General features: G+C 41.4%; 2 protein-coding genes across 10 annotated transcripts; one reads left to right on the forward strand and one right to left on the reverse strand.

The window, feature by feature from the left end:
• Positions 1-2,491: 2,491 nt before the first annotated feature.
• On the reverse strand, positions 2,492-20,308 carry bub1 (BUB1 mitotic checkpoint serine/threonine kinase). Of its 7 annotated transcripts, none has more exons than XM_061901400.1 (20): positions 18,999-19,154; positions 16,275-16,318; positions 16,130-16,197; positions 16,000-16,049; positions 15,733-15,928; positions 14,328-14,344; positions 14,086-14,261; positions 9,371-9,475; positions 9,210-9,302; positions 9,072-9,150; positions 8,886-8,964; positions 7,919-8,090; positions 7,784-7,850; positions 7,035-7,714; positions 5,677-5,777; positions 5,444-5,605; positions 5,221-5,378; positions 3,909-4,086; positions 3,720-3,826; positions 2,492-3,642 (listed from the first exon to the last, which is right to left on the reverse strand). In XM_061901400.1, exons 1-20 carry the CDS (start codon positions 19,079-19,081, stop codon positions 3,444-3,446), a joined length of 2,814 nt encoding a protein of 937 aa, XP_061757384.1. In that variant the 5' UTR covers positions 19,082-19,154; the 3' UTR covers positions 2,492-3,443. The 7 variants fall into 7 exon arrangements, with proteins under 7 accessions (XP_061757384.1, XP_061757382.1, XP_061757385.1 ...); XM_061901398.1 differs by having other exon boundaries at positions 15,658-15,928; XM_061901401.1 differs by lacking the exon at positions 18,999-19,154 and adding an exon at positions 20,003-20,308 and having other exon boundaries at positions 14,086-14,344; positions 15,658-15,928.
• LOC133553328 (heterogeneous nuclear ribonucleoprotein Q-like) lies at positions 19,583-25,459 on the forward strand. 3 transcript variants are annotated; one of them, XM_061901405.1, is made up of 12 exons: positions 19,583-19,757; positions 20,131-20,291; positions 20,456-20,574; positions 20,637-20,858; positions 20,933-21,109; positions 21,184-21,319; positions 21,397-21,602; positions 21,673-21,822; positions 21,906-22,027; positions 22,100-22,460; positions 23,417-23,496; positions 23,563-25,459. In XM_061901405.1, exons 2-11 carry the CDS (start codon positions 20,132-20,134, stop codon positions 23,456-23,458), a joined length of 1,695 nt encoding a protein of 564 aa, XP_061757389.1. In that variant the 5' UTR covers positions 19,583-19,757; position 20,131; the 3' UTR covers positions 23,459-23,496; positions 23,563-25,459. The 3 variants fall into 3 exon arrangements, with proteins under 3 accessions (XP_061757389.1, XP_061757390.1, XP_061757388.1); XM_061901406.1 differs by having other exon boundaries at positions 23,420-23,496; XM_061901404.1 differs by lacking the exons at positions 23,417-23,496; positions 23,563-25,459 and having other exon boundaries at positions 22,100-22,977.
• The last annotated feature ends 335 nt before the right edge of the window (positions 25,460-25,794 follow it).

Here is a 25,794-nt window from a genome sequence, read left to right on the forward strand (position 1 = left end):
AAATCGTTCTAAAAAGAACATTTCCCCAAACTTATTAAAACAAATGGAAAGGTATTGGATACACACACCACATTGTTCAAAGAAATGGAAAATTACTTTAAAAATATTTTTTCTTATTACATTGGATCAAGATGCTATATAATAAAACTGTAGAATTATCAATAATGGATACATTTCTGGGACAATACCTCTATTAAGAGGTCCAAAACATGGGTGCCCTTTGTCTCCATACTTATTTATTATTGCTATGAAAATATTGGCGATTAAAGTTAGATTGAATAAAAATATTGAAGGGCTCAGTAATAATAATATTGAAAGTAAAATAACAATGTATGGAGACGATACAAGCTTTTTTATCAGCCCCTATCCTCATTGTTTGCGGAACCTTCTTAATCTTTTGGACATATTTTCACAGTAATCTGGGTTTAAACTTAATTATGATAAATGTAAAATTTTAAAGATCGGAAATCTAAAGGGAACGTCCTTCCGAATGGAATGCAAAGTGCCTTTCTTTGTGGACAGATGGACCAGTTATGTTGTTGTACCAGATAATCTGAAATATCTATGCTCAGTAAATTATGATAATCGACTAAGAAAGCTAAAATTATGCAGTTATGGAAAGGGAAATCCTCAACCTTGTATGGTAAAATATCTATTGTCAACTCATTAATTATTCCTCATTTTATTTATTTGTATTTGCCATTACCAGCTCCATCACAAAACTTTTTTAAGATTTATGAACGGAGGATCCTTGATTTGGTCTGGGACAGCAAACCAGAAAAGATTAAAAGAAAGGTTTTGTACAATGAATTTGAATATGGGGGCTTGAAACTTCTCAACCTCGAAGCTATGTGTCTCTCTTTAAAAGCATCAATTGTTCCAAAGATGTATTTAAACACTGAGTGGTACACAAGTGTCCTGTTGGATAGAAAACATGTACTGTATCAAAATTAATTGTATCCATTTTTACAAGTGATTCCCTCCCATTTTTCTTATGTAGAGAGTCTGCTGGGAAACATGGAGGGGTTCATAAATAAAACAATCCACTCATGGTGGTGTTTTCAATTTAATGTGCTAAAAAAAAGAGACGATATTTTGCAGCAGATCATATGGATGAACTCTAGTATTGTAATAGATGGAAAGCCTTACTTTTGGAAAAACATGTTTGAAAGAGGAATATTTTTGTCAATGATATTTTCAATGAGAATGGTAAAATTATGAAGTATGATGAATTTAGAACTATGTATGGTGATGCTTGTTCAAGCTTTTCTTTTAATCAACTAACTGGAGTATTGGAAAAGATGGAAACAAATAATTAATTATGGAGCTACTAAATTACTAGTTTGTAAACTTCTATTAAGAAATTCTAGTTGGCAAAAGGGAACTAAAATAAATAGAAAAATATAATTTTTTATTTAATAAAGAAATCTTTGAAGGCTGTCCCATACAACACACATGGAAAATGGGAGGACTTTTTTGACTGCACGTTGGCGTGGGATACCATATTCAAACTAATCTACAAAACTACTATGATGTGAAAAATCGTTATTTTCAAATTAAAATTATTTATAACTTCTTACCCACAGGGAAAATGTTAAAACTATGGAATATGACTGAGTCAGATGATTGCCGATTTTGTTGTCAGAAATCTGAATCCACCCTGCATTTGTTTTAATATTGTCATATTGTGTTTTCTTTTGCAAGAAATCTGCGTTCAAAGGACTCCGGCTTATTAGTGATTCCCAAAGCCCAAAAAAAGTCTTCGGGCTATAGAGCTTTTTCATTTCGGGCTCCAGTACTCTGGAATGACCTCCCGGTAACAGTTTGAGATGCCACCTCAGTAGAAGCATTTAAGTCTCACCTTAAAACTCATTTGTATACTCTAGCCTTTAAATAGACTCCCTTTTTAGACCAGTTGATCTGCCGTTTCTTTTCTTTTTCTTCTATGTCCCACTCTCCTTTGTGGAGGGGGTCCGGTCCGATCCGGTGGCCATGTACTGCTTGCCTGTGTATCGGCTGGGGACATCTCTGCGCTGCTGATCCGCCTCCGCTTGGGATGGTTTCCTGCTGGGTGTGAGTTTTCCTTGCCCTTATGTGGGCCTACCGAGGATGTCGTAGTGGTTTGTGCAGCCCTTTGAGACACTAGTGATTTAGGGCTATATAAGTAAACATTGATTGATTGATTTTGGGTGGAAGTTGAAAAAATGTGTTTAAGGATTGTTTTTTGTTTATGAAGCTTGATGTAGTTTCTGTTATTTTAGGAGAGTTCATTGGCATTCATGACTTAGTCAATTTTATTATAGTACTCGGTAAAAGGTTTATTTTTAAGGCCAAAAATAGATATTCACTTAATATTACTTTCTTTAAAACATTTATTGAGTATTTTTTTAACTTTAGAAAGATACATGATTGACAACGATAATAATGGGGGGTAGCGGGGGTGTAGCACAGAAGAGTCAGTGCTGCATGGGATTGTGGGTATTTGTTATGTTGTGTTACAGTGAGGATCTTCTCCTGAAATGTGTTTGTCATTCTTGTTTGGTGTGGGTTCACAGTGTGGCACATATTTGTAACAGTGTTAAAGTTGTTTGTACGGCCACCGTCAGTGTGACCTGTGTGGTTGTTGACCAAGTATGTCTTGCAGTCACTCTCATAAGTATGACAAAGCCAAGGCCATACACAATAAGTGCCCAAGTTGGCACACTAGTGATTTGGTGAATGAGCGAACACAGAGTGCGACAAAGCCCTGTCATGGTACAACAGTGATATATATTCGCCCGGGCAAATGTTGGGTCAATACTAAGAGAGTCACCAAAAGTCTTGCGGTAAAATCGGTAGGATCGGTAAGCATGTTGCTAGGGCGGGGTTGTCATTCATAGAAGGTAAACCCACTTTGTACCAAGTTCCTGCATCCAGTGGCCCCCCCGGGTAAAGTGAAAGAGAGACCCCTGATCCTAACAATTCAGAAAAAATCTGTAAAAAAAATTGTATTTTTCTGTGGAACTGCCAGCGTTGTCACTTCATTAAAGGTGGTTGATCATAATTATTTGGAAAAACTCTGTAGAATAAAGGTATTTTTCTGCAGAACTGTTTGCTTCGTCACTTTATTAAAGGTGGTTAATCTTAATAATTTAGTAAAAATCTGTCAAATTACGATTTTCCTCCGCAAAACGTTTCAGGAAAATGTCTGTAAATATAATGTTTTGGATCATTATTTGGTTTACAATGTTTTACTTTAATTTTATAGTGTTCGTTTGGCAGCCGTAGCTGCCAGTAAATGACCATTTTTTTACCGAATTTTTTTTTTTACAGTCTATCTTGTGTTAGTTTTTTTTAATAAAAAAAGTCTTTATTTTTTTGTCATTTAACAAAAGGCAACATTACTCAATTTAATGCATTATTAGCATCAATTGAGCTAAAAAGTCACAAGGTGTGCTCGTTAGTCATCTGCGAACGGCCTTGGCGCTCTCTAGCAAGTTAACCACCAGGCGACTCTTGAGTGACGCCATCTTGCTGCCGTAGTTGTCTTCCAGGACGGACTCCAGGAGGCGGCGGAGTGTGCTCAGACTCGGCAGCGGCCTGCAGTCAGGCACATTGAGCAGTGTGTGGAACAAGCTCAGCCACATCTCGCTGTGAGGGTTCCTGAGAGAGAAGAGCTCACGTTTATTCTCTGATGGCGAGCTAGCAAGCGCTTCACATGTGTAAGGCCAAGAAAATACCTTCGAAACATGGCGGTGGTTCTCCACACGCCGCCTTCATTCACCACCTTCATGTAGCTCCCAAACAGCATGCAGTGCACTGTCCCTGCTATCCCAAAGTAGTCCGTCTATAAACACGTACAAACGCTGTAAGTTGACGGGAACATTCTAGCAGTGAGTGAATAATTGACACATTCGAGATGTGGTCACCTGATAGTTCCAAGGTTTACTGCTGAACATCTCAGTGCACTGGAATCCGGATGTCAGACACTTGGCAGTGAAAGCAGTGCATTGTGGGAAACATTTCATGTCGATGCTTTGTCCCCAGTCGATCAGGACTAGACCGTGTTCATAGTCTTCACACTCGAACTTGTTGTTCTCCAAAAACCTTAACAAGAACCTCAATGTACTGTAATGTGTACAATTTCATGTTTTCACATTATTTGTATTTATAAAGTATTCACAGCACCTTACTTCTTCTACATTTTGTTATGTTACAGCCTTATTCAAAAATTGTATAAAGTCATTTTTGTTCACATAATGCAACAGACCATACTTAATAATGACAATTGGAAAAGTTTATTATTTCGCAAAGTTATTCAAATAAAAAAATATATAATGTATGTAAGTGTTCACAGCCTTTGCTCAATGTTTTGTTGCTTCACCTTTGGCAGCAATTATAGCCTCAAGTCATTTTTAAACGATTTCAAAAGCTTGGCACACCTATCTTTAGGCAGTTTCACCCATAACACTTTGCAACTCCTCTCAAGCTAAATTTAGATTGGATGGGAAGTGTTGATTTTCATCCAGGATGTCTCTGTACATTGCTGGATTCATCTTCGTCTAGTCAGGGAGGTGACCAAGAACCCGATTCTCTCTCCACCACTGGAGAGTGGAGAGAAGAGACCCTTCCAGAAGGACAACCATCTCTGCAGCAAACCACCAAACAGCCCTATATGGTCGAGCGGCCAAACAAACAAACACTTCCCATCATAGAGCTTGAGTGCCGCAAAGAGGAATGGGCGAAACTGCCCCAAAATAGTTGTGCCAAGCTTGTGGCATCATATTCAAAAGGACTTGAGGCTGTGCATCAACGAAGTGTTGAACTAAGGCTGTGAATACTTATGTACCGGTACATGTGGTTTAAAAAAAAAAAAAAAAAAAAAAATTTTTTTTTTTATAGATTTGTAAAAAAAATTAAAAATAAACCTTTTCACTTCGTCGTTATGGGGTATTGTCAATAGAATTTTGAGGGAAAAAATTTATGTACTCTTTTAGAATAAGACGAAAAGTGGAAAAAGTGCTGTGAAGACTTTCCAGATACATTGTATGTACATATATACTGTATATTAGTGCTGTCAAATTATATTTTTAATCAGATTAATCACACTTTCTCGATTTTAATTACTTCTTATTTTTTTACGACCCTAATATATATATGTATATATCTATACATAGTGTATGTTGTACGTAGTTTTAGTATGTACACGAGTTTCTGGCGTGTAATAGCATGTTCACGTACCGGTGTGCGAGCATGAAGTTGTCTGGCTTGATGTCAGCATGGATGATGGAGGCGGCGTGTAGTTCTTCCATCATTCGCAGGAGGCAGATAGTGAAATATATGACAAGAGGCTGAGGCATGACCTTGTCGGGAAGTTGCTTGTACAAGTTGACGGCGTTCTGAGGGATCACAGAGGAAGTGAAAAAGAAGATGCCACAACAAAGGCGTTGGTGATAAAACGTACCAGCAGTGTGCCGTAGGGATGCAGCTCACTCAGGAGGACACTGCCGTTGGTAAACAGGTGAGCAGAGTAAACACGGCTGTAAAGGTGGCGCACTTGTGGCGCCAAACGAACATCCAGCTGAGTATTAATATAAAATTCCCAGGGATTGGCTGGTTTCTGCACCTGTTGGCAGCAAAGATTAATGAGCACGTCCTAGCAAACACAACGCACGCCTCGCCTTCAATGGCATTTACCTTCAGGACCATCTTGGCGCAACTCTCGGGGTGGCTCGCCTGATAAACCGTAGCAAACGCTCCTTGGCCGAGGATGCGGTCCACTCGCAGGGATGAGTTTCCTGTCAGGGAGACCAATTAGCATCCATGCTAAATTAAGCTTTGTTTCAAAGTGCTCTTAAAGCAGAAATGCACTTTTTATATAATGTTGCCTATTATTCACAAACCTTATGTAAGACATGTGTTTTTATTTTTTATGCATTCTAAATATTAAACAAATGCGACCAAAAGTCTCCTTACAGCGGGGCCTATTGGAGTTACTCTATTCTTCCCTCAAAGACCTTAAAAAAACATCCACATAGCTCCACTGAGGTTTTATATACATGATGTAGTAACAAGCACATTTATAATAACATTTAATATTTAGATATTATGCTCATTTTAAGCATACCCGGCTCATTATTTCTGAAACACGCATAACGACGTTCGCTGTTTTTTTTTTTTATAAACATCACTGATTACTGCAGACTTCATGTGCACCAACAAACACAATAAAACATCACATACTGTGCAATGTCTGCTGTCATTAGGATGCCGACTGATAGAATTTTGTCATATTCCGGTTTCGATGAAGAATGACACATAATCCTCGGGTAGAAAAGCGTTTTTTTCGTGCCTTTCTCGCCATTTCCAGATCTGACTTGGCTGTGAAAGTGTACCAATCTCATCCATCTACTATCAAGGTGGGAGGCATAATTTATGATCCAGAATAAATTTTCACGAGCACAATGGCGAGGAAACAGCTCCCCAGTAGATATATAGGCAACATTACCACAACCGCGTGATCACATCGCCGCTATAAATAGTTTGTGTGTGTTAGTGCTTATAATAACAATATCTCTAATACTTGGTTAATATTCAAGTAATAAAAAGTAAATGGAGTATTGTTGGCGTTTTTTGTATTTACTAGGGTTTTATAGGCGGAATAGAGGACCTCCCATGTGCTCCGTTGTAAGCGGACTTTTATTTACGAGTTAAAATGCATTAAAAAAACACATCTGTCCGTTTCGTCTTTTATAATGATTACGAACAATAGGCAGAATTCCCAAAAAAGAGCAGTTCCCTTTTAAAGCTACTACTACTAATATTATTAATCCTTAATAAGATCCTGATTGTGCACTACTTGGAACCAGCCAGTAGAGGTGCTGTCGATTCAGTCTCAACTAGTAAAAATCAATCACAGTACTAATCTTCTCCATAAGATTCTGAGGTAGAAACAGGAGTTGAGAACTAGTAGAGAAAGTGCTCATACTGGAAAGTAGTATTTGTAAAACAATAACAACAACAACAACAAACATAGAAGCTTGCAGCGACGTTACCCACACCGACGCTCATCTTGGGACTAATGTTGGGGATCTTGTGTTGCCAGCTGTGGCATTGTGGGTGCGAGGTGAGAGGCGAGGTCATATTTGACAGGAGCTTGGCGATTAGGTCACTGCTCCACGGGTCTGACACAAGCAGAGTGAGTCTTGACTGCGGGGCGGGGTCTTTTTCTGGGCTAGCCATGTGTTCATCAGGAGAAGCTAGTGGCTTCAGGTTGATGGACACGTCACGCGGAGGTTCTGGACTCATGCGGACATCTAGGCCACGACCTGGACTCGGGAAAGCGTCCACGTTTGGCTGGGCTGAGGGGGCGGGGCTTCTCATTAACGGCTGGTCAGAAATCACAGGAAGATGGCAGCCTTGTCTGAAATCGTCCACGATGCTAAACAGCTCCTCAGCAAAGGCGGGCTCAGCACAAGACTGGAGGTCAGTGGACACGCCCCCAACAAGTCCACTTGCCCGAGACGAGTCAAAAGGGCCCAGCGTCTGGTCCCTGAAAGACAACACAGCGGGCGGTGGCGGCTGCATCACGGTGGTAGAGGAGGTGGTCAGGTGACGGTGGACATTGGCAGTGGGCAGCTCCCCCACAATGGTGCACTGTGACACCGAGGACGTCACATGCTCACTGACCGCGGTGTCAGTGGGTTTGTCGTCCGGACTCTGCTCAATGATGGGGCTGTGGGAAGAGTGACATATTGCAGCAGGCTTCAAACAGGAAGAGAAAAGGGGCGAAGGTTTGACTGACCTGAGCTTGTGTTGATGTCTGATGAAAGCATTTTCATCCGTTTGTGTAGCATCACACCCGTTGTCTGCTGGCGAGAACAAGGTGGTCATGAAGACCTTCAGTACATGGCAGAAGCACATGAGTGGGACACGTTACCTGCATCCTGGAAAATGTTGACAGGAACTTTGTGTGTGAACGGCGTGGACATGCAGTGTGCTGACACGGCGAAATCAGCGGTGCTGTTGGGACACGCCGCCAGACAACTGATCGCGTTGGCAGGAGCGCCCCACATGGTGGTTACATCAGGTGTCTTGTTCTGAGGACTGTCCTGCAAGGACCACATCAATACCACTTCCTGTTGTCATCATTGTCAACGTCATCATCACTCACACTAGGACTGGGCGATATATCGATATACGATATATATCGCGGGTTTGTCTCTGTGCGATATAGAAAATGACTATATCCTAATATTCGAGTAGACGTTCTCACGCACCTGCGGGCATTACACTCTCGTCGCTTTTTCCTGTGTCTCTTCACAGACAAGCAGGCGCACATCTTACATACGTCACTTACGTAATACGTATACGCCCTCGCCCAGCGGAGAGGCAGCGGCGTAGCTAACGTTAGCTGTGATGCTAGCGGGATATTGCGAGAGAAAGAAGCTGCGAATCTCGTAACAAATGAAGGAAGAATTAATTCCCAAGAAAAACAGCACGGGGCCCATCATCTGGCGGTGGTTCGGCTTCAAGAGGGAAGATGTCAAATAGACAACTTTAATTTGTCATGTTTGGGGCACAAGCGTTGCTACCAAGAGTAGCATTACTGCTAATTATGTAGCATCATTTTAAAAGTCACCTGGTAATAACTTTAATAAATACAGTTTTGGTCAATTGACTTAGTTGTGATTTCCTTCTCTGCATGAAAGTTTAAAAGTAGCATATGTTAGTGCAGTATGAACAAGAATGTTATAATGTAGACACAAAGAATCATCATACTGCTGTGATTATATGTATCAAGTGTTCATTCAAGGCAAAATACAGAGAAATATATCGTATATCGCGATATGGCCGAAAAATATCACGGTATTAAAAAAAGGCAATATCGCCCAGCCTTAACTCACACTCAACTTCTTCCAATTTGACGGTGGGAGCTCTGCCAAGCATCGGGCTCGTTTATTCCTGTGTGCCTCACTGGCGGCCCTGAGGACAACATGTGTCATGTGACTCACAGGCACTTCATTAGGAATACCTGCACATCTAGAATATGGCAGCAACCAGTTAATGAAGAAGACATGAAATGGTCTTACATGACATTTTCTTTGTCAGCAGCATCTTGGTAGACAGTGAAGGGTTGCGAAGCGCTCACGTTGGCGAGCTGGGAGGAGCCTAGGTAGAAGCAAGAGGCGTTGAAGTCAGGACAAAAGGGGGGAAGGATTGATTTTTACCCTCTGTTGAAGTCGTTTCATCCAACGGCCCATCAGTGACGAAGAAAGATGAGATGTTGTTAGAAGGGGCCTGAAACATGCCCATGATGACATCTGACACACACAAGATCAGACAAAAGACCGATGACATAAAAGTTCCAGAAGGTGTGTGAAGAACTCACCCATCGCTTCTCGTGTGTTGACGGTGGGAGACGGCAGCACCCGTGTGGAACCCACTGAGTTGTTGGGAGTCATGTCGGACACGTCAGTGGTGCCTCCCTGTGATGCTGACACACAAGCACACTGGACTAGAACAATTTGTGTGATTGACATCTGCATCCAGTACATAGCTGGGGACTCTTGTCCTCTTATTTCACCTTTATGTCATTAAACAGTAAGGTTTGTGTTATAAACAGATAACTGTGAACAACACAAATGTTATTTTTACTTGCCCTTGAGTTAAAATGTTTATAATGTTGTCGGTGCACAAAAAACAAACAAGCCCGTAAGTCAATAACTTAAAATGTGTTGGAAAAAATATTTTTAAAGCTTATTTAACAACGCAAAGCAAAAAGCTCAGTTTTATTTTATTGGGAAATTTAAATGTTGACTGGTTTTGTAGGACCCATCGTAAAAATTTGAAGGAGCTAAGAAAAACATTACACTTGACTAGTGGTGCAATGGATCAACATTGATCCGTGATCCGTTCGGATCAGTATCTTCGAATCGGCACACAGGTGATCCGCGGTTTGATTTATGAAAAAACAGTTTGCACATGTTCAGTCCACACACAGCGTGGTCATGGTGAGCGGAGTAATGTAAGAGCTTGAACGCCCCGCGCCATTTAAATCCTGTGTATAGGAGCATCTTGGCTTCCCTGTCAAATACAATGATGAAGGAAAGAGGTTAGCGGATAATACCGTGACTGTGTTTAATCTAGCATGGCCACGCACTTGAAGTGAAATCCCCGCGATGTTTTACTGACAGGAGTGAAAACGAAGGCTGCGCCATTTAAGCAGCCCCTTGTTGCACAGTCAAACCGGGCTTAAACCTTCACAAACGCTATCAGTGTGCTTCTAGGTGCAGACAGGAGGGTTTTAAACACATGCTGAAAGTGCTTGAGCCACGTTTCAACATCCCGTCGCGCACCCACTTCAGCGATAAGATTGTGCCAGATCTTTATGAGCAGGAAAAGAAAGAAGTTGTGGATGAACTATCCAGAGCATCATCTGTGCGCTCTTGACAGACGGGTGCACGTCCAGGGGAACGGAGAGCAATGTGACGATAACCGCTCACTTCATCACAGCAGACTGGGAGATGAGAAGACACGCCCCCTCTACGAGAGTCACCTTGCGCAGGTACTGACAAGCAGTGGAGGAATGGAAGATAAAGATATCCCAGTCACAAGTGATAATGCCAAAAATCAAATCAATGCAGTGAATGAGGCAGGACTGGGACCACAGATAGGTGCTTTGCACATGTTGTGAATTTGGCATCACAGAAGGGAATCTCAGTCAATAGGATGGAGCGCCTCCTTGGGAGGATCACGAAGGTGGTTTCTACTTCCACTGAAGCACAACAGCTGCTCGTGTGCTTAAGACAAAGCAAGAAATGCTAAAGCTGCCTACTCATAAGTATCCAGAGTTCCACATTGTCCAAACAAGATGGAACTCCACTTATGATATGTTGGAGCAGCAGGCAGCTATATACTCTGCATTGACCCAAAAGACCCTGAAGACAAATGTCAAAGACATCAACACCATGTCTGATGATGATGTGAGAGTGGCAGAGGAGGTCCTCCAGGTGCTTAAACCCCTCAAAACTGTTACGTCTCTGCTGAGCACTGAAACTTCCCCATCTGTGTCAATGATCCTGCCACTGAAGTGTGGAAGACAGCACCATCACTCGAGATGTCACGACTGCCATTGGAGAGGACCTGAATCCCAGTTACACTTCACCCCCTACTCTACAGGACTACCTTCCCAGATCTACTGCCCTGGATCCCAGGTTCAAGTGGCTGTCTCACATGGACCATACCCTACGCCAGAGGACATACAGTGACCTCACCACTGAGATTGTGAGCAGACTGTGATAAGGTAAATAAAAATAATATTATTTAAAATCTATAAATCTAAAAAAAAAATAGCTTTTCCATTAATAATGGCTTTTATTAAATGTTATTGCCAAATTTGTCATGTGTATGAAACATGTTAAAAGACAAAACTTCTGTTTACTTGTCTTGTCTCTTTTTTTTGCTGATCCGAAAAATGATCCGATCCGTGACTCTGATCCGAAAAACGATCCGAACCGTGATTTTTTTGATCTGTTGCACCCCTACACCTGACAAATAATTACGACTTAAACAAGAATAACTTTCGCCTGTCTCACTAAACACACCTATAAACTTATTCGTAGATATACTGTACAGTATAATAAAACTGATATGATGTCACCTTTTGTTGTATCTTGTACATGAGACAATACACATTAATAAACATATAAAACATTCCAAATTGTAGCCAAAGGCTAATTTCCATCTACAGTCCCCGGCAGGTTGATGGTATATTGAATAAGATTAATGGCTAAATCCTAAAGTACATCTAGAATAACTTTGACGAGCCGAGACACGATGATGTGGGAGCAGCACGATATGGCTGCCGGTTCACAGTAAAAGCAGCAGAGGGCTACATAGCTGTATATATCATTACGCCGCTAAAAACAATTTTTCTGCGTTAGCGCTTATAATTACAACATTGCTAATATTTGGTTGATATCCAAGGTCACTGTATGTATAAAGTGTAATGTTGGCGGGTTTACTATTTATTTATGTATTTAGAATGCATTAAAAAAAACACGTGTTTATGTCTTTTGCAAGTATTGTGAATGATACACAGCACATCTCTGTCTACTTTTTGCATATTCTCAGTATGACTGATCTGATATAATGGTCAGGGTGCAAAAGTGTTACTCCTGTGACGTCAATCTCCGGAAATGGTCAAAGGTATTCGGAGCGGAATATTCAAAATGGCTTATGGAATTTCTGGCATTTTGTGATGTTTGAACTGTGTTTTGACATACTTTGCAGGCTGTAAATATGATTGGATATGGTTTATGTGATACAATAAAACACGAAGAAGCATGTCCACTGTTTTCCCCAGAAAATGTGTCACTTAAGGTCGTGACTCTCCAGGGGAAGGGGACTGGGGAAGGGGGTGGGTGGGTGTAAGGATCGGTTTAACTCGGCCTGTCGCCATCACGTCTCCACCTCGCCGCTGCCACCACAGCCTGGGGGCAATAGACTACAGACTGCGGTGAAGTAGGCCGGCTTTGTCACGTGAAGAAGCCTACAACTTTTGGTTGTGCTTTCTGCTCCATTTGCTGAATGGCGATATACGATATATATCTCGATATTTTTTCCGTAAAGTAAAAACAAAACAGTCCTAGTTAACTGAGATACTAAAATAATGACTTACAAAGTCAAATTAATGACTTACTGTAAGTAAGAGTTTGCAATAAGCGTTTGAAAAAAAAAAAAAAGAGTTAAAAGTGGGGCCACATGCTGACATATGCTCAACTCCATCAACCCATCCATTTTCTACCACTTATCCCTTTCGAGGTTGCGGGGGGTGCTGAAGCCTATCTCAGTTACAATTGTGTGGAAGGCGGGGTACACCCTGGAGAAGTTGCCAACTCATCGCAGGGCCAACACAGATAGACAGACAACATTCACACTTACATTCACGCACTAAAGCTAATTTAGTGTTGACACTCAACCTATCCCCAGGTTCATGTCTTTGGAGGTGGGAGGAAGCCGGAGTACCCGGAGCGAAACCACGCAGTCACGGGGAGAACATACAAACTCGAGCTGTTATGGTTTAATTTGTGCTAGTATAAATGCTAATTTAAATGTATTTTTTACATCTTTATTTCGACAAATTACGTACAGTACCTATATAGGTACCTATAAATACTGGTATTGATAAGGAATATCGATAAGGGTATCGAACCAATAAAATCTTAACGATATACAGCCCTTGTTAATTAATGCCTTTCAAAGCTTATCCCCTCTGACTGATTATGTTTGGTCACTCAACCGACATAGGTTGTTACCAGCTTAGTTAATATAATAAGCTGTGGCAAATAAACTAAATTTGTATATTATAAAGTATCATTGTCATTTTAGGACAAGGCTAAACATGTTTCACACAGTAAGGGTAAGCCAGGAGTAGGCATGCTAATCGCTAAGCAATCTTGAAACAAGAGATGAGTGCTTTAAGAAGCCTACACTTTTATTTTCATGTTTACACATTTCTGAAATAATTACCTTAACACAGGATGACTGAGGGCAAAAAACAAATAATTTTAATTAGAGATGTCCGATAATATCGGCTGATAAATGCTTTAAATTGGAAAATCGGAAATTATCGGTACCGGTTTCAAAAAGTAAAATTAATGACTTTTTAAAACGCCGCCGTGTACACGGACGTAGAGAGAATTACAGAGCGCCAACAAACCTTAAAGGCACTGCCTCTGCGTGCCAGCCCAATTACATAATATAAATGGCTTTTCACATACACAAGTGGATGCAAGGCATATTTGGTCAACAGCCATACAGATCACACTGAGGGTGGCCATATAAACAACTTTAACACTAGTACAAATATGCGCCACACTGTGAAACCACACCAAAGAAGAATGACAAACACATTTCGGGAGAACATCCGCACCATAACACAATAGAGCAAATACTCAGAAACCCTTGCAGCACTAACTCTTCCGGGACGCTACAATATTCAGTACATGCCGATTTCACTATTGGAAGATGGGTATAAGATTTGGCAGCATAAAAACATTGATCAGGACATAACTAGTATAAATGATTTAAATGTAAACTTACCATACAGCGTCTCTTCCGATCCTGCTATTTTGTTTCTCAACCCTGAAGTGTCTATGGACACGGTGACACTCTGATCATCCACAATAGGCACACGATGATGCAATTCCTGTGAGCTGCAAGTGTTGCTTTCGGGATCAGGTAGAACACTGGACTCATGAACGAAGCCCGCAGATGATCTACAAGGAAAGACATGACGACTCTCCATGTCCTCTTGGTGAAGATCATGATTTTCACCTGCAACCCTTTTTTCCGCAGGAGTCTGAGAAGGGCAACAATGAACAGACGTTATATGAAAACTATTTAACTAAGAACAATTACTTTAGAAACTAATCAACAAAATGTACATCAACAAGTGTCTAATAAAGAAGCATTACATAAAGAATGAATATTTAAAAACTAAAAAAAATAGTATGTAATAAAGAAGCATTACTAAGAATGGACGGTTATGGCACAAATAATAATCACAATTATTTTTATTGATATTGTAATCACCATTAATTACACAATTATTTATTAATTTGAATACATGATTATTGTACCAACAAAATTAAACTTTAAATATAGTTTAAAAAAACAGACATAATTTAGAACAAATAAACCACAAGTTAAATAATAATAAAAGCAATAACAATAAATTAAAATAACAATAAGCCTTATAAAAAAAACAATAAAATTACGTTTAAAACATTTTAAAATTCTGTTTGTACATCTTTTACAAATATTTTATTAGCATCATACAGTTTGTGCTGTGTATCTCAAATAAAATGAGTAATTAAATGCAAACATCCTCCCATTGTTTGGTGCAATACATCTTTGGACAACTTTGACCAGTATTTTCGGTCAAAGCATAATAATTTGGTAAATGTATCAATAAGTTCTTTAAGTACATTATGCTTGTGCAAGGTACTTTTTTGAAACTTTTATTTTGTTAGCGACATTACACAGGATGTGGCGCACCGCGCTATTATTGTATAGGGGGAAAGTGTGCTGTGCTGTTGTTCTCAGCTTGATGAGTAAAGAGGCCATTCAGTTTAGGCTGTAGGAAAAACAAGGCGCCTCTCAAGTTGCAACTACTGTTCTGTTTGCATATTAATGTTAACATCGATGTCGTTTATAAAAACACAAGTAGATGAGATAATTTGTGTATGGATTGTTCTTGCTAGCTTTATCTTCGTAGTTTAGTTGCTGTTTCAAGTTACCATGTTGATATTTTTTTGTTTAAGGCAGGGCGACAGAGTGTCAGACACATCATATTCCTAAACAAATGTTTCTTTTCCTCACAATGACAACATTTCATTTAAATGTATGTCAATTTCCTTGATGTTCTGCGTTTAACAGTGGATTTTGTTTTATTGGCCAATTATGTGACTCGGTCCGTGGTTACATAAACGCGGAAATCTTATGCCTTCCTTTTTTTATTGACTATAATGATTATTGATTAGGCATACTAAAATTCAATTAATTGTCCGATGCATAACATGAAATACATTTGTTGAATGAAATAAACATTGTTTGTGACAAGAGGTAACTAAAGAGATTAAATGAAGAGTGGTACCAGCATTATTATCTCACCTGGCATTTAATTATTGCCTGCGTCAGACTGAGCTCCACACACCGAAATCTGGACGTTCTTTTTGTATTCCTCACCTTGTCTTCTTTGAGCTCAGCTGACGTCTTACAGCTTTCAGTCTGAAACTGCTGGTTATACTTGATAGCTCGCACTTCCTCAAAGCACAGCTCTGAGTCTTCGCACAAAAGTGCATCCATCAGGTATTGCGACACCTGTGTGACTTTGGAGACTGGCCTGTGGCGAAGGATGGCGGACGTCTCAGAACGCGATAACCTGGAGGACGAAATGCACTTCTTGAGGTCAAAGTTGACCTTTGAACTGTAAGCATTAGACAAGTGACTTACATGCTGACGGTTATGTAAGAGTTTGCTTTGGCATGGCAGTCCACTGCGGCCTGAGGCAAAAAAAACACGTGTTTATAGTGATAATACAATTATCGGTAATCATAAAAATGATGATGATAACGACCGGCACCTCTGCGTGAAGAGAGTCTGACGACATTTGGTTTGTTAACTGGGAGTCTTTTAGCGGCAGTTGACCTCCTGTATCAAATATAATAAGTAAAAATTACACAATGTTTTACCCACAATATTTCTAGCATGAACACATGACCTCTGACCTCCTGACACTGTTTCCTGGCTGTTCTTTCTGGACTGAAAGTGCCTGAAAAGGATAATTGAGTGTCATTCTTGTCAAGCTATTACTCTTGTAATACTCATCTTCCTCTTATTTTCTCCAACAGTCTGAACGTGTGTAAAACTAGGGGTGGGCGATATATCGATATACGGCGGGTTTTACTCTGAGCGATATCGAAAATGACTATATCGTGATATTCGAGTATACATTCTCACACAGTTGCTTTTAGCTGCTGGCGTTACACTACAGGCTCTTCTCATTCTTTCTTGCCTCTGTTTCTCACAGACACAAAGCGCACCTTCTTACATACGTCACATACGTATACGCCCTCGCGGAGCAGAGAGGTAGCGGCATGGTAACGTTAGCTCTGGTGCGAGTGGGTAATACGAGAGAAAGGTGCGAAACTGGTAACAAATGAAGGAATAATTAATTCCCAAGAAAAACAGCAGGGGGTCTATCGTCTGGCAGTGGTTTGGCTTCAAGTGGGAATATGTCGAACAGACAACCGTAATTTTTCAAGTGTGGGCCAAAAGTGTTGCTACAAAAAGTAGCATCACTGCTAATATTTAGCATCATTTGAGAAGTCACATGCAAGACAATGAAGAGTGCTTACTCCGCATAGCAACATTTCCGTTCGGTGCCACACCAACAAAATGCCAAGACTACCATTTCGACATTAACACCGTATGAAAAAAATAGTCAACAACATAAGGAGATGACATCCGCAGTAACCTACCACAGAGCGATTTTAATTTGTATTATACAGTATTATACAGCTGACCGAAAGGATAAGATCACGGGTACAAGCGGCCGAAATGAGTTTCCTCCGCCGGGTGGCGGGGCTCTCCCTTAGAGATAGGGTGAGAAGCTCTGCCATCCGGAAGGAACTCAAAGTAAAGCCGCTGCTCCTCCACATGGAGAGGAGCCAGATGAGGTGGTTCGGGCATCTGGTCAGGATGCCACCCGAACGCCTCCCTAGGGAGGTGTTTAGGGCACGTCCAACCGGTAGGAGGCCACGGGGAAGACCCAGGACACGTTGGGAAGACTATGTCTCCCGGCTGGCCTGGGAACGCCTCGGGATCCCCCGGGAAGAGCTAGACGAAGTGGCTGGGGAGAGGGAAGTCTGGGTTTCCCTGCTTAGGCTGTTGCCCCCGCGACCCGACCTCGGATAAGCGGAAGATGATGGATGGATATACAGCTCATTTTTATTTAACAGTTATTGAAATATCTTGTGTGACATCATGCACAAAAGTGCACTTTATTTGTTTTAATGTATTGTAGTGGCGTTCTGTACAAAAAGTGCACGTTAATTTAGTGTTGATTTGATATGTCATCTTAGTGACATCATGCACAAAAGTGCACTAATAGCTTGTTTTAAAACGTCCCTGACAATCTTGCACTTTCTGTTTTGAAATTACATGAATGTTTGTGCCACTGGTTAATAACTGTTTGATAAATACAGTTGGGGTGAATTGACTTAGTTGTGATTTCTCTCTCTGCATGAAAGTTTAAATGAGCATATATAAATGCGGTATGAACAAGAATGTTTTAATGTAGACAAGTAGAATCATCATACTGGTGTAATTAGAATCAGAATCAGAAAAGTTTTTATTGCCATTGTTTGAGAACAGGTTTACAAACTAGGAATATTACTTGGCGTCAAGTGTCAATTCAAGGCTAAGGCGAAATATCGAGATATATATTGTGTATCGTGATATGGCCTAAAAATATTGGGATATTAAAAAAAGGCCATATCGCCCAGCCCTACATCAAGTGTTAATTCAAGGCTAAGGCAAAATATCGAGATATATATTGTGTATCGTGATATGGCCTAAAAATATTGAGATATTAAAAAAAGGCCATGTCGCCCAGCTACATCAAGTGTTAATTCAAGGCTAAGGCAAAATATTGAGATATATATTGTGTATCGTGATATGGCATAAAAATATTGAGATAATAAAAAAAGGCGGTATCGCCCAGCCCTATGTGAAACCATTCAATTGTTTTACAAAACAGATTCTATTTATATGGTCATAATGCACGTTGATGATCTATAACCACGACCCGCCAAGCTGTGACACAAATTCAATGTAAAAAAGTAAAGATGGCTAAAAGCGAACAGGGGGTTGGTGTAACAGCCATTATTTAACATTTAGACTTGGTTCGTATTCAGGTCACCAGCACAAAACTACACTCAGTGCGAGAGAAACAATCCTCGATCATTTGTTTCACCACCTCAAAAACAAACAAAATTCCAGCAATGATAAATACAGTACTTGCATCCTGTACCATCGGACTACAGCTTTCCTATCTAGTCTTTGAGCATGATTCAATAAACAGGATCAGAGAAACCTATTCTTAAAACAATCCGTACAGTTCAGTTTCGATGGATTCAAAGACCTGCATGAATAAGAGTATAATTCAACTGTCTCTAATGAAAAAAGTTCAGGATGTTTTTAGCAAGTTCTCACAACAATCCTCGCGTGAGTTAAGTTCTTTGGAACAGGTTGGTAAGATAAGACAAAAATTTCGCACCTTAACTGTCGATGACTCATCATTAAGAGTCATTTGTATTTTAAGTTAATATTAAATTAGTCAAGATTTAGTTCTGGGAAGAGTAACACAACAACAAAGTGCTGTGTAACGGCCTAGAGCCCTTTACAACAGTGTATAGAATATACTATAAATACCTTATTGGAAATTTTACCTGTTTTTATGCAGTCCAGTTTCAGCTGGCTGGGTTTGATTCTTCAGTGTTTTTAGGTAAATAACGTCAGTGTTCTCTTCCATTGCTTTCTCGTAGAAAAACTATTGACGCCTTAATACAATTTCAAATGTACGCTGAGCCAATAGCAATGCCAGAATCCATACAAGCACTCTTCTTCGCTCATGTGTTTAGTGCACACAGCGCCCCCAGCCGGAAACAAAACGTCACCATTGCCCATCGTCTACTGCTTTATCAATAATTTAATAAACATCGTGATTAGGATCTTTATTTGCAACGATGAGTGAAATTTCCAAATAAAAAATAAAAACGACAAATAAAACAGTGCATGAAGTCATCAATTTGTGGTTGGAGTTAGCTTCAAAATAAAGGTATAGTAAAGAATACAAAAAAATAAACTAAATTAAATGTTTGGAGCATACGTCATTGTTAAACAACACAGTTGCTAAATGGGGTATCATACACTTATTATATATTATATTACACCGCCGTGAAGAAGTCCTTGTTAGACTGATCAAAATCAATAGTGATAACCGGAAGTATCTAAAATGGTTCAGACAGCCCGTGGAAAGCACTCAAAGAGACCCCGTTCGTTTGAGGCCTGCGACAGACAGACCCATTTTGTTTGAGCAAACCAAAGAAGGCTACAGTAACGCCGGCATCTTGGTTATTACGCTGTTTTCGCGAAGCAAATCTACCCACGGTTGATCTACATCGTGTACTTCTTTTGGAATTTTTGAGGTTTGTCATTTATACTTGAAAAGTTAAACGTGTCGCCTTCAAAGGTAGTGTGATGTTCGCCGACACTGGCTAGCTGCTAGCATTGCTAGCCGGCATTTTGTGCAGCTTGCTTCCATTACTTGCTTATTTAATAACGAAGTCATCTAGTGTGTTAGTTCTGAGGTTGTTTGGAATGTGTCAGAATTGACACCGAGCTCTCTTGCATTTTACGACAAAGGAACAGACCTGCAGTGCTAGTCAAATACCCAGGGTTAGCTTTCAGAGGCGTGGTGGACTTGTGAAGAGTGGCGGCTGCGTATATGTTCACTTTCCTGGATTTCTTTGCTCTCTGAAACTATATTGTGCTCCAACCGAGCTGTAATCTTGCCTGCAGTATGTCGGTGGACATGGACTCAGATCACGTTAACGGCAACGGGACGGAGGAACCAATGGACACAACAGCAGCGGTCTCACGCTCGGAACACTTTCAGACTTTACTGGAAGCTGGCTTGCAGCAGAATGTAGCAGAGAAGCTTGACGAACTCTATATGGCAGGTGAGTACAGGTTTCTTCCTCTAGTTTGCATGTTCTCAGTAAACGTACAGCATTATGCACGGCTGATTGTTTATCATATAGACTAGAAGTGATCATGGTTGGATAAGTGCGTATTACGTCACGGGGATGTCGACTGACTTTCTAATTGCACTGCTGTCCGCCAGGTCTGGTAGACCACAGTGACCTTGACGAAAGAGCTCTTGAAGCTTTGAAAGAGTTCACGGAGGAGCGGGCCCTGCAGGTTCTGGTTCAGTTTAAGGAGAGTGATCTGTCACACGTTCAGGTATGCTTGAAACAGACTGGGTCTGATGCTGTTGCATGTTGGTAAACGGTTTGACTTTTCAGAACAAAAGTGCGTATCTGTGTGGAGTGATGAAGACTTACAGGCAGAGAGAAAAACAAGGGACAAAGGTTTCAGATGCTACTAAAGGACCAGATGAGGTCAAAATCAAACATCTCTTGGACAGAACAGACTACACTCTTGATGTCACAACCGGCCAGCGAAAATACGGTGGACCCCCGCCTGAGTCGGTGTATACTGGAGCTCAACCCACCGTGGGAACAGAGGTACATTTCTGTTTGATGAAACCCTAAAGAGATGGTGGATGGTCTTCAACATGCGGTTTTGCTTTTTTTCAAAGATTTTCATAGGAAAGATTCCCCGTGACTTGTTTGAAGATGAGCTGGTTCCTCTCTTTGAGAAGGCAGGCCCTATTTGGGACTTGCGACTCATGATGGACCCTCTGAGTGGCTTGAACCGAGGTTACGCCTTTGTCACATTCTGCGCCAAAGAGTCTGCTCAGGAGGCAGTGAAGCTGGTGAGTTGGCAGTAAACTCCTCACATATTGTCATGTTGTACCGAAGTGGATCCTGGTGATGTTTCCACCCGCAGTGCAATGATCACGAGATCCGACCAGGCAAGCACATTGGTGTGTGCATATCTGTGGCCAACAACAGGCTCTTTGTGGGCTCCATCCCCAAAAGCAAAACAAAGGAGGAAATTATGGAAGAGTTCTCTAAAGTCACAGGTAAACAAGGTGCCCCTCCTAGATTGTCTTGATCATATCGCCAACATTAAGCCTGATTTTCTCCTCTCTGCCTCTAGAGGGCCTCAGTGACGTCATACTCTACCATCAGCCTGATGACAAGAAAAAGAACAGAGGTTTCTGCTTCCTGGAATATGAAGACCATAAAACCGCTGCTCAGGCCCGCCGCCGGCTTATGAGCGGCAAGGTGAAGGTTTGGGGCAACGCAGTGACCGTGGAGTGGGCGGACCCCATTGAAGACCCCGATCCAGAAGTCATGGCTAAGGTACTGTTTGGGATTCATTCATTTACTCGTTGATCGGGAAATGGAATCTTGACATGTGCTCACGTTGCAGGTCAAAGTGTTGTTTGTGCGTAATCTGGCTAACGGCGTAACTGAAGAAACCTTGGAGAAGAGCTTCAGCCATTTTGGAAAGTTGGAGCGAGTCAAGAAGCTGAAGGACTACGCCTTCATTCACTTTGAGGAGCGCCAAGGTGCTGTGAAGGTATGTTCCAGCAAGATGGGGATTGATTGGAACGGTGGAGGGATGGATAAACTAACTAGCGGTGAATGACAAAATTTGTGCAGGCGCTGGAGGACTTGAACGGCAAAGAGCTGGAAGGAGAACCCATAGAAATAGTGTTTGCCAAACCGCCTGACCAAAAAAGGAAGGAGCGAAAAGCTCAGAGACAAGCTGCCAAAACCGAATTGTAAGAGCTCTTCTTCTAGCCCCACCTTCCTGTCACACTAACTGATACATCCTCTTTGTTTGCCCTACACAGGTATGACAACAATTACTACTATTCTTCCCCGCCCCACATGACTCCTCTTACTAGAGGGCGGGGCCGAGGCAGTGGCCGGGGCGGCTACCCATACTCTCAAGACTACTACGGATATGAGGACTACCATGACTACTACGGATACGACTATCACAACTACCGCGGTGGCTATGACGACCCCTACTACGGTTACGAAGACTACCAATCCCCGGCCCGAGGACGGGGTGGCAACAGGGGTGCCAGAGGCGGAGCCTCCCTGGGCAGAGGACGTGGCAGAGCCAGCTTCTCCCAGCGCGGCGGACCTGGACCAGTCCGAGGAGGCCGGGGCGCCAGAGGAGGCTTGCAGCCGCGAGGGCGAGGAGGGGTACGTGGTGTGCGGGGCGGCCGCGGTGGAAATGTGGGAGGAAAGCGCAAAGCTGATGGGTACAACCAGCCTGATTCCAAGCGGCGCCAGACCAATTATCAGAACTGGGGCTCCCGACCCATTGCTCAACAACCGCTCCAAGGTGGTGATCATTCTGGTAACTATTCTGGGTACAAATCGATCAACCAGGAATTTTATCAGGATTCTTTTGGGCAGCAGTGGAAGTAAAGAAACTGCGTCTGATTGGTTGCGACATTTGCTCTAAATTGGTGACATCTGGCAAGAGATTTTTTTGTATATATTTTAATGTTCTTTTTTCAAGATCCATTTGGCCTCTAGCTTTATGTCTGTTTTTAGCTTGCCATGTTTTAATTAGCAAAAAAAAACAGTCTGCGTGTTTTGTCCCAAAACAAAAACAGTAAAAAGAACCGTGATCCCCACGTTTGGCTTTACTTTGTATTCTTTGCTGTTTGTCTGCTTGAATAAACATACACACACTCGTGTACAAAACCTCCAATTGTGTTGCCAATTCATGTTTGGGCAAATTCTCTTCTCAAATTGCCTTGAAATTAAAACGTCCCTTGGAAGAAAAATGCAGATAAGGTTTGCCAGCGGTGTCACCTCGCATGCCTTCCAAAATCATCCCCGCATTCTCAGGCACTGTGGTCACGTGCTCATCCTCATGTCCACACTCGGCCTGTTTGTCTGCCATGTAGTGTGAGCCCCACCCCTACACCTGTGTCAGTCCAGACTCAATGGGGGAGGGGCGCTAAAGTTAGTTGGTTGGTCCCTAGAGGACAACCTGCTTCCAAACTTGCATGTGTGTCATTTGACGTCTGCATGAGAGGATACCTGTTGTTCGTTAATCACAAACAGCAAGTTGTCCTCTTCAAATCGTGTGTGTTCATCTCTTAATGTTTCCATTGTCTAATTGTTGCCTTTTGTTACCGGACTAGCAGGGTAAAGGAGACGAGGTTGGACCTGGTGTGTTGCCGTGAGGATGCATGGTGTACCACGCTGCAGGCTGGATGCAACGGTAAGGTCACACGACTTGAGCGTTGATCTCTTATCAGCTACTGATGTGGCCTTTGTGATGGTGCAGACGTGACTAGAGAGTGGGCTCCCTGCGTCGCTCCTGACCACACTGCATCAGGACATGCTAGTCGCTGAACGATGAGCAAGTTGGGCCTGGCGGTTGGAAAGTAGGAGAAGGAGCAGCTCGTTAGTCTGCTGCTGCCATGGATGACATCGTGAAAAGTCAGTGTTTTTGTCGGAAATTATTTGTGTATTTGACCTTTTACATGTTCTTGCTTTAGTTAGCTGGAAAAGACTTGCTGATGACGATGTGAAGGAAATCCTTTCAAAATGCCAAAAAGTCACATTTTTAAAGGTGACACTTTTTTTTTTAATACTGTACATATTTTTATTTCATAACTTTATGCTTGACTTATTTGAAAACAGCAACTTTTGACTCTCTACAAACGTTTGCTAACAAATATTAATTTTGTACTGTATGATGATTTGTACATATTTTTCTAATAAAGACTGATGATTGTTTGAAATGTGAGAAAAATACAAACGTCTCGCCTCGACTACTGTAACGTATTATTTTCGGGTCTCCCCATGTCTAGCATTAAAAGATTACAGTTGGTACAAAATGCGGCTGCTAGACTTTTGACAAGAACAAGAAAGTTTGATCACATTACGCCTGTACTGGCTCACCTGCACTGGCTTCCTGTGCACTTAAGATGTGACTTTAAGGTTTTACTACTTACGTATAAAATACTACACGGTCTAGCTCCATCTTATCTTGCCGATTGTATTGTACCATATGTCCCGGCAAGAAATCTGCGTTCAAAGGACTCCGGCTTATTAGTGATTCCCAAAGCCCAAAAAAAAGTCTGCGGGCTATAGAGCATTTTCCGTTCGGGCTCCAGTACTCTGGAATGCCCTCCCGGTAACAGTTCGCGATGCCACCTCAGTAGAAGCATTTAAGTCTCACCTTAAAACTCATTTGTATACTCTAGCCTTTAAATAGACTCCCTTTTTAGACCAGTTGATCTGCCGTTTCTTTTCTTTTTCTTCTATGTCCCTCTGTGTATCGGCTGGGGACATCTCTGCGCTGCTGGTCCGCTACCCTTGGGATGGTTTCCTGCTGGCTCCGCTGTGAACGGGACTCTCGCTGCTGTGTTTGGACTGGACTCTCGCGACTGTGTTGTATCCATTGTGGATTGAACTTTCACAGTATCATGTTAGACCTACTCGACATCCATTGCTTTCCTCCTCTCTAAGGTTCTCATAGTCATCATTGTCACCGACGTCCCACTGGGTCATTATTGTCACCAATGTCCCACTGGGTGTGAGTTTTCCTTGCCCTTATGTGGGCCTACCGAGGATGTCGTGGTGGTTTGTGCAGCCCTGTGAGACACTAGTGATTTAGGGCTATATAAGTAAACATTGATTGATTGATTGAAATGTAATGTACATAGAGGACTTGTTTTCAACTAGTCAGAGTTGATTCGGAAGAGGCTGATTCGACCATCAACCTAGCAGGTTATTCGTCAGAAATGTACTCCTTTTAGTCAAATTTGAAGTGCTAAATTTTGTTGCGTATGCACAGCCCCAGAGCAGAGGGCCTCAGAGAACAATCTAATTACTGCATTTATCAGAGGTTAAACCTAAGGTGGAAAAAGTTTCAAATGAGATATGTTTTAATCACTTATTCAAAGGAATATTATATTAAGTACCTTAAATCATCTTTATGGTTGCTAGATTTACGCCATGCGACTTCACTCCGTCACCAGTTTGTGATGATTCAAGTGCATACTGTTTCTTTAATTTATATTGTTAAAACTCCATGACTCAGATTTGACTTAATATCCTTAGTCGAAGACAGCCCTTAGCCATATAGGTGATACAAGATACATAATGTACTGTAATATGTACACGTGATGGTGTCATGCATGTTTACAATTTCCATTAAACATACACAGTTCCCAGCCCTTTCATTTCCATCCATCCATTTTCCTTTTGGGGTAGGCGTACGGTGAAAATATTTTTTTGTGGAATTTAGCAAATTATATTATTTCCTAATATAAAAACTACTACGATATGTCATTGAAGGTGCAAAAACAAAGTAGTGAGCAATGGTTATACAATATTTATTTACCTTCATCTATTTTGCAAATCATGTTCTATTTTTTAAAACACGTTTCAATCTTGTCATTGTGGTTTTCTGGGGGTAAAATAAATATTTTAAGATAAGTTAATGCAATGTGTTGGATGGGAATTAAGTCAAGCGATGCGAATCCTTCCCGGATGTAGTGTACAGGGA

The sequence above is a fragment of the Nerophis ophidion genome, linkage group LG05 (assembly GCF_033978795.1).
Source record: "Nerophis ophidion isolate RoL-2023_Sa linkage group LG05, RoL_Noph_v1.0, whole genome shotgun sequence".
NCBI classification, from domain to species: Eukaryota; Metazoa; Chordata; class Actinopteri; order Syngnathiformes; family Syngnathidae; genus Nerophis; species Nerophis ophidion.